This window comes from Acipenser ruthenus, chromosome 2, assembly GCF_902713425.1.
Source record: "Acipenser ruthenus chromosome 2, fAciRut3.2 maternal haplotype, whole genome shotgun sequence".
Taxonomy (NCBI): domain Eukaryota; kingdom Metazoa; phylum Chordata; class Actinopteri; order Acipenseriformes; family Acipenseridae; genus Acipenser; species Acipenser ruthenus.
The window spans coordinates 17586936-17600736 of record NC_081190.1 but is presented as its reverse complement, the minus strand read 5'-3'; the positions used below and the strand labels follow the sequence as shown (position 1 = coordinate 17600736).

At 34.7% G+C, this 13801-nt stretch overlaps 1 protein-coding gene across 5 annotated transcripts; it reads left to right on the top strand.

Moving 5' to 3' along the window:
• Positions 1-489: 489 nt before the first annotated feature.
• On the top strand, positions 490-13708 carry LOC117425927 (vasculin-like). 5 transcript variants are annotated; one of them, XM_058990310.1, is made up of 12 exons: positions 492-1166; positions 1613-1705; positions 2482-2672; positions 8762-8879; positions 9092-9215; positions 9611-9828; positions 9964-10030; positions 10321-10505; positions 10806-10964; positions 11324-11496; positions 11768-11870; positions 13314-13708. In XM_058990310.1, exons 4-12 carry the CDS (start codon positions 8817-8819, stop codon positions 13455-13457), a joined length of 1236 nt encoding a protein of 411 aa, XP_058846293.1. In that variant the 5' UTR covers positions 492-1166; positions 1613-1705; positions 2482-2672; positions 8762-8816; the 3' UTR covers positions 13458-13708. The 5 variants fall into 5 exon arrangements, with proteins under 5 accessions (XP_058846294.1, XP_058846293.1, XP_033899182.3 ...); XM_034043291.3 differs by having other exon boundaries at positions 1613-1924; XM_058990294.1 differs by having other exon boundaries at positions 1613-2363.
• Positions 13709-13801: the final 93 nt, after the last annotated feature.

Genomic DNA, 13801 nt, shown 5'->3' with positions numbered 1-13801 from the left:
ATATATTGATTCCACGTCCGTATATGGCAGATTAGTTTATTCTAACGTGGCTGCTTATTTACATAAGAAACAGGTCTAATTGTAATACGGTGAGTGTATTTTGTAAACAGTGCTACCTGTAATCGACTGAAGTTGTACGGTACCATAATTATTACTGTCGCACTTTATTGTGCAGCTCTGCGCCTTGTCTATTTGTTTTATGTTTATTTTTTGTAATTCATCATACTGTTTCTCAGCTCTCAGTTCGTCAGTTCCTTGGTATAAAGCTTCTTTGCTGACGACTTGCACATGGGAGGTGGGCGTTTTTCTATTTTTCTCCATCGATTTTGTCACCGTGACGTCACTCTATTCTCCTCCCTTACAAAAAAACGCTCTCGAAAAAAATGACGATAAACATACAAGGGCATCATTTTTGGTTCGCCTCAAGTGTGTACGTGGAAATATAGTTTAAATACACACTTCTTGCATTAATAATAAAACATAAAGAAAAAAAAGACTGTAAGGGCTATGAACAAAACTGTAAATAACATTACTGTAAATACTGTTATAATAAAAAATAATAATAGTAAAAAAAACTGAAACAATTCCAATTGCTTTATTTACTTTTCCATATATTTGCTGATTCTCTTTAAGGACGATAGCTGATAGAATTACATTTGGTACTATTATAGGCTAATTTATTGGCAGTGAATTAACTTAGTTTAATCGTGTAATCAATTATATTGTTCGCGACCATTGTTTTCTTAAAATAAACCTAAAAAATACACAAAAAAGTGTGTCCCTGACTCCCCTGTGTTGTGGGCCGAAGAGCAGTTTACGTTCAGCACGAGATTCTCGCTGAGCATTGCGGATAGCTAAGGCGCCATTTTGGGAAGGAGACAAGCAAAAGCGGCAAAAATTAAAAAGAAAAAGGAAAAAAAAAGAACACATTAAACAGAATAGGTAGCACGATTTTTTACCGGAATATCAAAAACAGTACGTGGCTTAAACGAGAGATTGTATGCGTCCTATGAGAAAGGGAAAAATAGCCAATAGTGTCGGGTTTCGCAGAAGCCAAGGAAGAGCCAAATTCTCAGGAGCTAATCAGTTGTTGTATGGTCAGTAAAGAAAGTGGCAGTGTCGGTATTTACACTAGTCTGGTGAATACGAAAGTAAGTCTCATCTAGGTGAGTGAATTGCAAATTATCTTTTTTTTTTTAAGATGCCCTTTTTTTTAATGTACTCCCTTGCTAAACCCTGCCTGCCTGTGTATATACCGTGGTCCATAGCGACCGACTCTGTAGTGTTTCTGAAACGAAAGTGATTACTGAAACAACTTGTAGATGTCCATTGTTAGTGTGTATCTTATTCGTGTAGGTGTTTTTGACAATCATGTTACAAAGGCTTGCTGTACTTTAAGTTTAAAATGCTTTGAAACATGTTTCATATACAAAAATAAATAAATAATATGCTGTATGGGACGACCACTGTTAATGGGCTGCTTCTGCAATTCTAGTGTGCATACAATGCAGTCTGGTCAAAAGTAATGCTTTTAAAAGATGTTTGCAACACAGTGTATTTATTCTTCCTGGGTTGACTATAAATTTACATATTGTGTGGTGTTTACTTACAGGTGAAGAACTGTTGATTGCAAATCAATATCATTGAAAAGTCCTATGGAAACAAATGTGATCAACCTCCGGAGCAGCGAAAGGAAAATATTGTTGTAATGTATTCCCAATGAAACAAAGAAGACAGATGTCCTTTTGGAAGTGACATTTTGCAAGAAGAGATTAGGGAACCCCATTAAACGTTAAATATGAATTTTTAAAGTAGTCCAGGGATATGTAGAAATTAATTTACAATAATCTACAGTACAGTATATACAGTATATGCTAACCTTGTTCACAAATGTGGTGGTTTGGCATGGACCAAGCATGAATCCGTAGGTGATATTTAATATATATATATATATTTATGTATGTATATATTTATAAATTCATTTGGTTGTTACTTCGATCTTAATAGTCTTAATTATTAGTATGTACCAGTAAACACGTTTAGGATTCCCATCCTCATGTGTGGTGTCCATTCAGGGAATTTATAGATGAAGGGACTAGTAAAAATTTCTCTGGGTTTCTTATTTCATTATGTCACTATTTTTTAAATATGTTTTTATAGCTAGCATGAGGATGATATCCAGATAAGTAGCACGTTTTCTTTTTTTTCTTATTATTATTATTATTTTTTTTTTTCTTCTTTTTTTTTTTTTTTTTTTTACCAACTTTTGTTTTCAAATCTAGACCAATTTCATTTCAGTTGTAAATTTTTACGTTTAAAATTTTCGAAGAACCCACACAATGCTTCACTACTGCATAGACACGGTAAAAGCCTGATCATATGTGATTAAAACAGAGACGTTCCTTAGGGAAACATGTTTTTTTTATTATTTATTTATCTATTTATTTTTTAATTCTGAAACTTGGAATAATTTAAATGAAGATGGCAAGCTGATTGAGGATTAAGTGGCCAGCATTTGCAAAAGGACCCGATCTGCAAGAGCAACTTGGCAGAAGACTTTCGGGATTTATTTATTTAAATTTTAATATTTGCTTGAGAAAGAGAACAAGAAACAAACTGGAACAGAGCGGTTGAAAGTGCACCTGTGGGAACGCCTTGTTGTGTAGTAGTTTGTAAGTGACACATTTCTTTCTTTGCATGTATTGTAACTGTTATTTACATGGTTAAAGACATTAGATTCACATAGGGTGCCCACCTCTGACTTACAAAAAATTAGGACACCAGAGTCATTTTGTACAAAAATAAATAAATACATAAATCAATCATATACTTTGACATTTAATGTCCTGGGAAGCCTTACATATTTTCCCAGGATAGCTGCCTCAAAAAGAGAACAATCCAGGCAAAACCAGAACGGGTGGCAACCCTAGATTCACATGTCATAAAGTCCATTAGATTAAAGTTAATTAAGGTGCTGCACTAGTCATGTTCTTCAGATTAATTTATGCAAATGCCGAGGTGAGCAACCTGACCTAAATTAAGGGGCACAACTAATTTATAAGAAGGTGGATTTTGATAATCAGTTTGTACAGAGGACATATATTTGTTAGCAGTTACCCTGACCTTACAGTATCTCCCACTTTATCTTTTAAACAAAAAGACATGTAATAACCCTCTGCTTCCTACTGTAGATAAGCGCCTCAATTTTTAAAGGTGCTAAGATGAAGGTATTTTAGCCAGGTTTTATAGCTGTTTTCACTAATGTAGATATAGAATTTTTGTAAAAGTGGAAAAATTTAATGTTAACGCAGTAGTAAGAAAATAAACTTGAATGTACCAAAAACTTTTTATTTTACCTAAAACATTTGTAGCCTTTGCACCTGAGCAAAAAGAGAAGTAAATATGACCACTTGACTTTCCACATAGATTATTTAGGTTAAATTAGGTTTTCAGTATGATATAATTGTCAGTGATGTGAAATCCAGTAATTATTATATATGCAGTTTTAATGGATCAGGAAAGTAGGGGAATATGGTAAAACTTTAAACGAGATAATTGACTGTAGAAGTGCCCACGTTTCCACCAGGTTAATTGTAATGATTCTGACTGTTCTCACAATAAATCTGAATGAAGTGATTGTCAAGTTGAATAATCTATATTAGCATTGTTGATTAATTGATAATTTGAAACATCTTTTTTCAATCAATAATGCAGCTTGTTTATAGTTTTTTTTTTTTTTTTTTTTTACAAAAATCCCAAACATTTTTTTGAACAACTTAAAGTAATACAACTGTGAATACATCTTTCATAATGTTTTAAGTGGAATACATTGAGAAGTATTTCAATGATATTTCAGTTTTACATGAATGGACCGTTTATTTATTTTTTATTTTTTTGTTGCCACATTATATGCTGTATAACCCAACAACTCTCATTGACAACTAATGTAAGGTTTGTGTAGACTGTCCATATGCCAGTGTTAGACACAGGGAAAGCTCACAGCAATTCACAGCACAAAACAAAACTGGGTCACTTTACTCATCACTGGTTTAAGGTGAAATTTGGATAAGGCATGTAGTTACTGGTCCTTGAAAGTTAGTGCCATAATCTAAAAGCTTTTTATTGGTTGCAAACTATGTTTGTATGTGAATATCCTACTTTTACTGAAACTGTGACTACTTAACTTCTGAAGGTGAAAAGTTGACTTTCCCAATAAAAAATATGCTGCAGGAGTACAAATTTCATTACACTCTGAAATGGTGCTTGTGTTCAGGGTGTCCTGATTTGTCACAGAACGATCATTTTCTTTGGGACTTGTGGTTTCTATCCACTGATTGTATTTTTTTTTAAAACTTCAGTTCTGACAGTTTTTTTATTTAAAAAAATACATTAACAACTTTAAAAAAGTGCTATTGAAGTACGTCAAATTAAAAGAAAAGAAAAAAACACCTTTTCAGTGTTTGACTTGTTACTGGGTGGTAAGCAGTGGCGTAGCTAGGGTGGTGAGTTATTAATCTACGTAGGACAAGAAAAAATGCCAGCCATGTGCAAAAATCTCGATCCATCACCAGCACACCGTCGCTGTCACCCACCAAATGAAATCAAATCCTGCTGATCATTCGCCAGCACCTCATCAGCACCCCACTCCCCGGGACAAAATCTTTGCTACGCCAGTGTTATTAACCATCATCAGAAAATCTCCATGTACCCCCGAAAAAGCCTGGCTACACCACTGGTGGTTAGTGCACTGTTTTCAGAGTGTTGGTGTACTTTCCCCAATTTAAAATCTTAAAAAATATATTATTCCATCAGTTGGACAGTTCATCTGTTGATGTAAATGATACATAACATTGATGAGTTACAGTGCCAAAATAAACAAAGGTTGAGAAATCGTTGATCTGAATGCCTAGAATTTGATAGTAGGCTAAATGTTGGCCTTGGTACAGAGATAACTTGCTCATCAACACATGAATTCCATATGGCAAATAGCAGTGGAAAAGGTGCTTCAACAGTTTACTGTACTGTAACTGCCATAATTTCAGCTAATATCTCAAAATCCATTTGTGATGTCGACTTTAGATTCTCAGTGTTACGGAAACTCATTGGTCAAAATCCACCAGTACCCATCACAGTTGTTGCACTTCAGTGAAGATGGTCCAAGATTGGTACTAATCCTTTGCGTTGACCGAATATTTGGTACCCATCTGTATTCTGTGATTCTTGTCTAAGTTAAGTTAAAAATAAACCCTTTCACTGCCACTTTGTTTGAACCTCTGGCCATTTCAGTGATGCAGACTCACACTTAACTCTTTATAGTTAGAACGCAGCTGTTTTTTCACGATTCTTTGATTGTTTTAAGTGAAACCACATTATGTTAGTTCTGTGTTTATACAGCGCTGTCCTTTTTTTTTTTTTTTTAGTCCCCCATCAGTTACATTTTTGTTAAGCAGAAAAGATCACTGCTTTCAAGAGTGACTTTGCAGTACTGTACAGCAGCAGCCGCAATAGTGTTGCTTTGTTCATGTTCCTGTTCCTAAAATAAAAGTAAATTCTAGCATTTGAATACATTTTTACTTAAGAAAGTAAGAACATAAGAAAGTTTACAAACGAGAGGAGGCCATTCAGCCCATCTTGCTCATTTGGTTGTTAGTAGCTTATTGATCCCAGAATCTGATCAAGCAGCTTCAAGGATCCCAGGGTGTCAGCTTCAACAACATTACTGGGGAGTTGGTTCCAGACCCTCACAATTCTCTGTGTAAAAAAGTGCCTCCTATTTTCTGTTCTGAATGCCACTTTATCTAATCTCCATTTGTGACCCCTGGTCCTTGTTTCTGGGTCGACATTGTCTATACCTTTTAGGATTTGGAATGCTTGAATCAGATCACCGCGTAGTCTTCTTTGTTCAAGACTGAATAGATTCAATTCTTTTAGCCTGTCTACATACAACATGCCTTTTAAACCCAGGATAATTCTGGTTGCTCTTCTTTGCACGCTTTCTAGAGCAGCAATATCATTTTTGTAACGAGGTGACCAGAATTGAACACAGTATTCTAGGTGAAGTCTTACTAATGCATTGTAAAGTTTTAACATTACTTCCCTTGATTTAAAGTCAACACTTCTCACAATATATCCGAGCATCTTGTTGGCTTTTTTTTTGTAGCTTACCCACATTGTCTAGATGAAGACATTTCTGAGTCAACATAAACTCCTAGGTCTTTTTCATAGTTCCCTTCTTCAAGTTCAGTATCTCCCATATGATATTTATAGTGCACATTTTTATTGCCTGCATGCAATACTTTACACTTTTCTCTATTAAATTTCATTTGCCATGTGTCTGCCCAGTTCTGAATGCTGTCTAGATCATTTTGAATGACCTTTGCTGCTGCAACAATGTTTGCCACTCCTCCTATTTTTGTGTCGTCTGCAAATTTAACGAGTTTGCTTACTATACCAGAATCTAAATCATTAATGTAGATCAGGAATAGCAGAGGACCTAATACTGATCCCTGTGGTACTCCACTGGTTATCTCGCTCCATTTTGAGGTTTCTCCTCTAATCAGTACTTTCTGTTTTCTACATGTTAACCACTCCCTAATCCATGTGCATGCATTTCCTTGAATCCCTACTGTGTTCAGTTTGAGAATTAATCTTTTATGCAGGACTTTGTCAACTTAACCTTTTGCATACAGTACAGTACAGAGCTAATAGAACCACTTGAAAATGCAATTCTATAATATAAAATAACCCCTTCCTTTGTTCAAAGCACTATTGAATCAAGCTATTGTGGCAACATTCTCTTAACAAAAGTTTAGAAAGTTGCTTGTGCATGTACTGTAGTACTGCATTCAAACATTTCAAAATTGTACACCTTTTGACTTAAAGTAAATTATTTGACAATTAAAAATAAATAAATAAATAAAATGAAGTGTAGTATCACAGTAGCCTGTATTATAAATCTTCCAAATTGCTCTACATTGCATCAGCCAGTTTCAAAATCGCACTAGGAAATGTTTCTTCCAAACTACAGTGTAGTAGGGTTTTGTCTTCTGGGATTATACACTACAGTATAGGACCACATTTGGGAATCTAAGGTAGTGGCACAGCTTTTGTTGTAGTGTCATTTACCTTTTGTTTCTTCACATGTTCAGAGTTTAATTGGTGGGGAACAATCTTGTTTTCCTTGGTAAATTAAAAAAAAAATCTAATCGTAAATACAGGAAACATTCCTGTGGAAATTGTTATAAATTAAGGAATTCAATTTTATAGCACTTGTTTGTTATAGCCTACATTTAGCCTAATAACTTCAGTGCCCAAAGCAATTAAATGCAATATATATAACAGGAAATTCAATTTTGAATCAGTAAAAATGTCCTGTAAAAGCTTACCGTATTGCCTAGTTAATGTGACTATTGTAATCCAAGGACAACTATACATTTTTTAAATTTTTTAAAAATAGAAACTATTTGTTTTACCGCTTATTCATAACATGCAATGTCTCTAAGAATGTGGATAAAACTAAACTCAAGCTTGACACTTTCTATGTGGGTTAAAACCAGCACTAAAATAAGATTACTGTACATTGTGTTTGACAAACATACGTGGTGTATTTTACTTAAAAAAAAAAAAAACACAAAACAAAAAAAAACTCATTTATTATGACTAGACCAAATATTGGTATTTTTGTTATTATTTTATACTGTTTTATAATACAGTAAAACCTGTCTAATCCAGCCCCTCTACATATTGGCTAGCTGTATAATGTGGCATATTTTTGGGGTCTCAACCAAATCTCTATTGAAATTAATGGTGTGATCCCCTCTACAAACTGGAACCTATCTATTAGTCAATCCAGCATGATTTGTAAGTCTTGTCTGCATAAAATGTGAACTTGAATCTGCAGTCTGTCACTGAGTTGCAAAAATATGAACATGTCCCATGGGTATAGTGCTGTATATCTACAGATAAAACAGGTTTTACTGTATCTGAGAAGTTTTTGAGCAAATTTGAGTTCTTAATTGAAACATGAAACCTGTTAACTGTGCAACGGGTTGCTAGGGCTTTGCTAGTTAATGCACTCATTTTCAATTTACCAGCAGCTGACCATGTGTCCAGGGCAGAGATTTTCAAGCTAAGGAAATGAAAATGAAATTGATGTCAGTTATACGTGATGCTTTCCTGTTCTTGACTTTGGATACTAGTATCTGCCCCACAAAATCACAATGTGTCGTCAGCTCAACTTGTTAGAAACAACTCATAAACAGAACCTGGTGAAATCTGTTGTATAATTAACTGGTTTCACGGGGTTCCAGTTAAGTTGTAAAGGAATCTAGTGTAGTTATACCTTGTGGCCCTGTACACAAAATCTCAGGATAAACTCTGCTCCCAGTGTGTTTCCTTGTTGCATTTTTAATTTGTAATTTACTTGCGTGTTTATTTTTGTATTACCTCCATGACAATTAGTTGCAAAGTTTATAGCAAGTCGAATATTTTATTTTGTGAAACATTTTTAAAACTTGAATTAACAACAAAAAAATTATAGGCCTATCGGACCAAAATAAGGCAATTGGCCAACATACCCTAGCGTTTTCAGTTTTGAAACCAGCACACTGCTACTGGATGCTGAAGGATTGGTAACCTAATTTATTTGACTCCCAAGTGGTGTTTTGTAACCAGTATACAGATATGATTGTATATATTTTGTTTTTTGTTTGATCTAATTATGATGATTGTCATGATTTGTCTCTCTCTGTTTCTTGACCAGGGACCTGCCATGAGGTGTTAATGCCTTGTTCAAAATTCTTAAGACCTAGACCTAAATGGCGCAGCATGACTTTGCTCCAGCCTGGCTTAATTTTCCTACTCCACCTTCGTCAACAAAGGTATTTCTCCAATCCATTGTTTATTTATTTTGGTGTAAAGTCATTAACACAAAAGATATCTTGGGAGTAAAGTGCCCATTTAAGGGGCAAAGTATCCAGTAAAGTTATATACTCTTATTATTATTATTATTATTGTTGTTATTGTGTAATTTGAAGACTTGCTTTAATTTAGTAAAATTACATCCTCTGACCAGACTAAACTTAATTTGTAGCCGTCTCTAAACTGTGAAAAGCAACATGAACCAAATGTGCGCCTGGACAACCGCAGTGATGTAAATCACAGACGACGTAATTCTTCTGATGGGTTTGAATCTTCTAATGGCTGTACTGGAGGAGGTAGGCCCTTTTTCTTAATACAGTGTATTTTGCAGGCGGACGTCTAGATCATTGCAACTAACAACAATTACAGTTTTGAAATATGAACATTTAATGGTTGGTTTTACATACCTAGGTTAGCACTAATCTTGAACTAACTAATGTTATTTTAAGTAAAAAAAAATCCAAGATTAGTACTAATCAGGGTATGTGAACCTAGCCATTCAAGTTTTAGGGTAAAAAAAATGAAAATAAACATGTTTCTTCAGTTTTAGGACTTCTTAGTTCAATGTTTTTGTCCTCAGCAAATTATTTGATGACCTGAATTGTGTGGATCCTATTAAGTTAGCTTGCTTTTAGCAACCAAAAAATAAAATAGCCATTTGTGTAAATACTCTTTTTTTTGTATCTCATAGGAAATTTTGGAAGGAAGGAAAAGAATGGTTGGCGAGGAAGAAATGGTTCTGAAAGTGTGAATTCCCGTGGTGGTTACCATGGTGGAAACTCCCGCTCCAGGGCTGGTGTGTTTCACAGTGGAAAGAACCAGGTGCTACGTGAAAGTAACTCAACTAGGAATGAAAATGGGAAAAGGGAAGAAAGAGAAGCACGCAAGCAATTTGAGGCTGAGGATTTTGTAAGTTGACTGTGCTTTTCCAAGTGTTTGTTAAACTGCATGTACACTACCATTAAGCATTGGTTCTTAAGTGTTACTGTATAAATGTACTATGTAAGCCTTAAAATAACTAACTACAAACATGTTCTTTTCAAGCCATCCCTTAATCCTGAGTCTGAAAGAGAGCAAAACCTGAGCAAATCTGTTGCTGCTGGTGTATGGGGTGAGTTCTATTTCCATTATTTCTAAATGTTCTATAAAACACTTAATACTTTTCCAAGATCTTTTTTTATAACTCTTTTTTTATGTGTGCTAATGGGGATAGTTGTACATCCACTGGGAAGTAAACACCATTTATATTAAGTTCCATTTTTTCTTCATGCTACAAATATATGTATGTAGATTTCGATGACTTATTTGAAACCCTGTGTATGACCTTTGAGATAAAACTGTTCAAAGATTGGCCTTCATCGTTTTTTTAATTTTTTTATTTGTATACATCTACTGTTTAAGGAGAACATCCACCGAATCCAAAATCAAGAACTTCCAAAATGATGGTTATCAAAAAGGTGTCTAAAGAAGATCCATCTTCTGGATTTCCTGCTGCAGGACCTCCCCATCAGCAACCAACCAAGAACGGAACGGGTCTGAGTGTCTTTAAAGGGTTAGTCCCGAAACCTGCTGCCCCACCTGTAAAGGTACGATTCAAAATTAAGAATTATTTTCTAAAACAACAATGTCTGTATGTCAGATGTGTTTTCCATGTTCGGTTAGCCTAATCAGTATGAGGCATGATTTATATTTTCCATGTTCAAATGCAATTAAGTATCTTAGGCTGTTTGAAGTTTACTACCTATAAACCTAATTTTATCTGAAGGCTGCTATGGGTTTTAGTGCAGAGTAAGTATAAGGAAAAAGCACTTAAGATCTCACTGGTTGTTGGAATGTAATTTTGGCTGTCAGTTTAATCAATTTGCATTATCTACTTTTTTTTGTAGGGCAGCCGGTCAAGCTCTTCATCACCCATAGACAAGATGACTCAGCCTCGTTTAATGAAACTGACACGTGTACGATCAGATAAGAAGAGTGAGTTTTTGAAGGCTTTAAAACAGGACAAGGTGGATGAAGAAGATCATGATGACAGAAATCAATTCAAGGTATTGATGGAAAAGTCATTAGACCTTTTTATTATTCTTATGTTTATGTACATTCCGAGATCTCTGGCGTCTGTGGATTTAAAAAATAAAATAAAACAACTATTCAATTAACATTATTATGAATTATACATTCCTTGAGGCATTAATTGTGGTGATCACATTTCTACCAGAAAAAGTTAACTGATACATGGGGCATACATGCAATATTGATGATTATGTGCAATATTATAACAAAAGTTTTCTAAATCACTTGGTCACAAATGTTCAGTTTAAAAAGTAAGACTCGTACTACCTGCTTTGTTTAAGTGGGTCTGCCATGTGTGTGTTTTTTTTTTGAAGTTTGTTTTCCTTTATTATAGGATGACGAAACACTTAACATGCAGAACAGTAACAATAGTCATCGATGTAGGGATGAGAATCTGAATAGATATGAAAACGAGGTCCCTCGAGTGAATGGTAATGCACTAGTGATCCGCTCCTCTACCTTCCCACAAGCTGATGTTCTCTCAAGCTCTCTCGAGGCAGAGCACAGGTATGTATTTCACTGCCTTTAACTCTCAATCACCACTGCAGTTCACCTTTAGACCAATACTTCTCTGTATTTATTATTATTTGGTGTAGTGCTATACTATTGCAAGAACTGCCCAATATAATAAAGGGTGGTTGTACAAAAATACCACTTGAAACAAAATGTTTGGAAGTAAAATGTAGTTTTAATAGATCATTTATTTCTTATATATAAATACATTTGAAGCCAAGTTGCTTACAATTGTGTAAATATGTTTTTCTTTCTGTTTTTGCAGGCTTCTAAAAGAGATGGGGTGGCAAGAAGACAGTGAACACGATGAGACTTATGCTCCTTTAACAGAGGATGAGATGAGGGAATTCCAAGCCATTAGTGAACAGGTATGTATCTGTTTAATATATCAAGCTTGTACTGAGGTTGGACCAAAATTAGAAGCACTAGTGATATGTATACATGCTATCTGTCACATGACTGCTTTAATTTGTTATGTAAATCACTCCCTTGACATGAATTGTATAATAAATAAAAGCTGCACCTTGTCTCCTGACATTGTTTGGCATGTGCTTTTAAATTCGAGACTGAATATGTGTCTGATGTTTCACCGAGAACAATCTCAATCTAGAGAATGCAACTCTCTGCGGAATTAACCCATACCATTCCCTGGAGGCATTGCAGGAATGGTTGCCATCTACTCCCAATACAGTTTAATAAGGATGCAACAGTTAATTAATACCAGATCAACCTCTTCATAATTTCAATGATTCTCGCTCGCTGCCCCAGTGTCAGAAGAGTAACATGATGCGTAATGCAGCACCACCAGCACGTACTAGTGTTAGATTATGTGCAAAAAGCAGAATGATGTGAAGAAACATTTGAAGTATTTTGCATATGTCTGATTTCAGTTTCAATTATGGTATCCTTTTTGGACACTGATACAACTGTAGCACATGTAAATCACCTGGTACTCTTCTTTTGTAATGAGACAGTTTTAATCATTTTTACACGGGTTGTTTGAATTACTCAGCTCAAATGCCTGTGGTCCTTGTGGTCTATTCCATTCGTTATAAGTTACAGTGCAATGCGCAGCACAAACTGGCTGTACGCCTGCCACATTTTAACTATCTTTTTATAATGAAAAGCAATGAACCCGTTATAAACTATTTGGTGTTGAATAAGAATTGCTTTTTTTTTATTCTTTTTTTTTGCTTTTATAATTGGTTTGATTATTTTGTTTCATTGGCTCTGTACACTTCTAATAAATCCGGTGTTATCCATGGTGACATCATTATAATATATTCCACAATATATTCCAGTTGTTTTTATGTTAGTAGTTTGTGTTTTGTCTGATTGGTATGTCTCAAAGAAAATATTGGTAGTCACTTTAGATTTACTTCATTTTTGCATTTGAATAATTTCCAAACAAAATAAACAAACTTGAATTGTACCCAACCATTTCAAAACAAGACTAACATGCCTAGACTAACAGAATCAAATAGACTTGTATAGTTCTGCTATTCAGTTTACAGTAAATTACCAGTTTTAAATCATTACACTAGCCTTTGTTAGGAGAAACTGATCTCATATGTACCACAAACTTCCCAGTACTATGGCACTAATCGAACCATTCTCTTAGGTCTGGCTAACCCACCTCTATTAATCAGGGTAAGTTAGTAGGGGTAGACTAATACATCATTATATTGGTCTTTTATCACAGATCTGTGGAACATGTCTGTGTTTTGGCTTCCTATGACTTCTACATGTATTTTCTTTCCAAACAATAAAAGCATATTAATCTATTCTCTAAAACCTTGTTTGTTTTTCAGCTGCAGAAAAATGGCCTTAGAAAAAATGGTCTTTCTTGTGACTTTAAATTTGGCACCTGGAAAAACAGCACTTTTAAACCCACAGTTGACAATGATGAAGCAGAAACAAGCAGCAGCGATACGTCAGATGACGACGAAATGTAAAATATGTTGGCATTTTGTGGACTGCCTAATTGTGGTGATTTTTTTTTTTTTCCCCCACTAATCTCTTGTGCAGTAAGCTGCAAAAAAAAAAAAATACTGGGTTTCAGAAAGAAACCCACTTTGAGAAATTTGACGGACATCTTTGTAATGAAAGAAAGACAGAGTTCTCTATTGGCCTGAATTAAACATTGCTTTTTTTGCTCTGTAAATGGCCTTTGTAGTAAAAAAAAAAAAAAAAAAAAAAAAAAAAATTTCGTTGGAATTACTTCTTCACTGCAAATCGGAGGTTTGCTGCAATGTGACAGAATATCTAACATGGAAAGAGTCAATAAAAAAGATTGCAA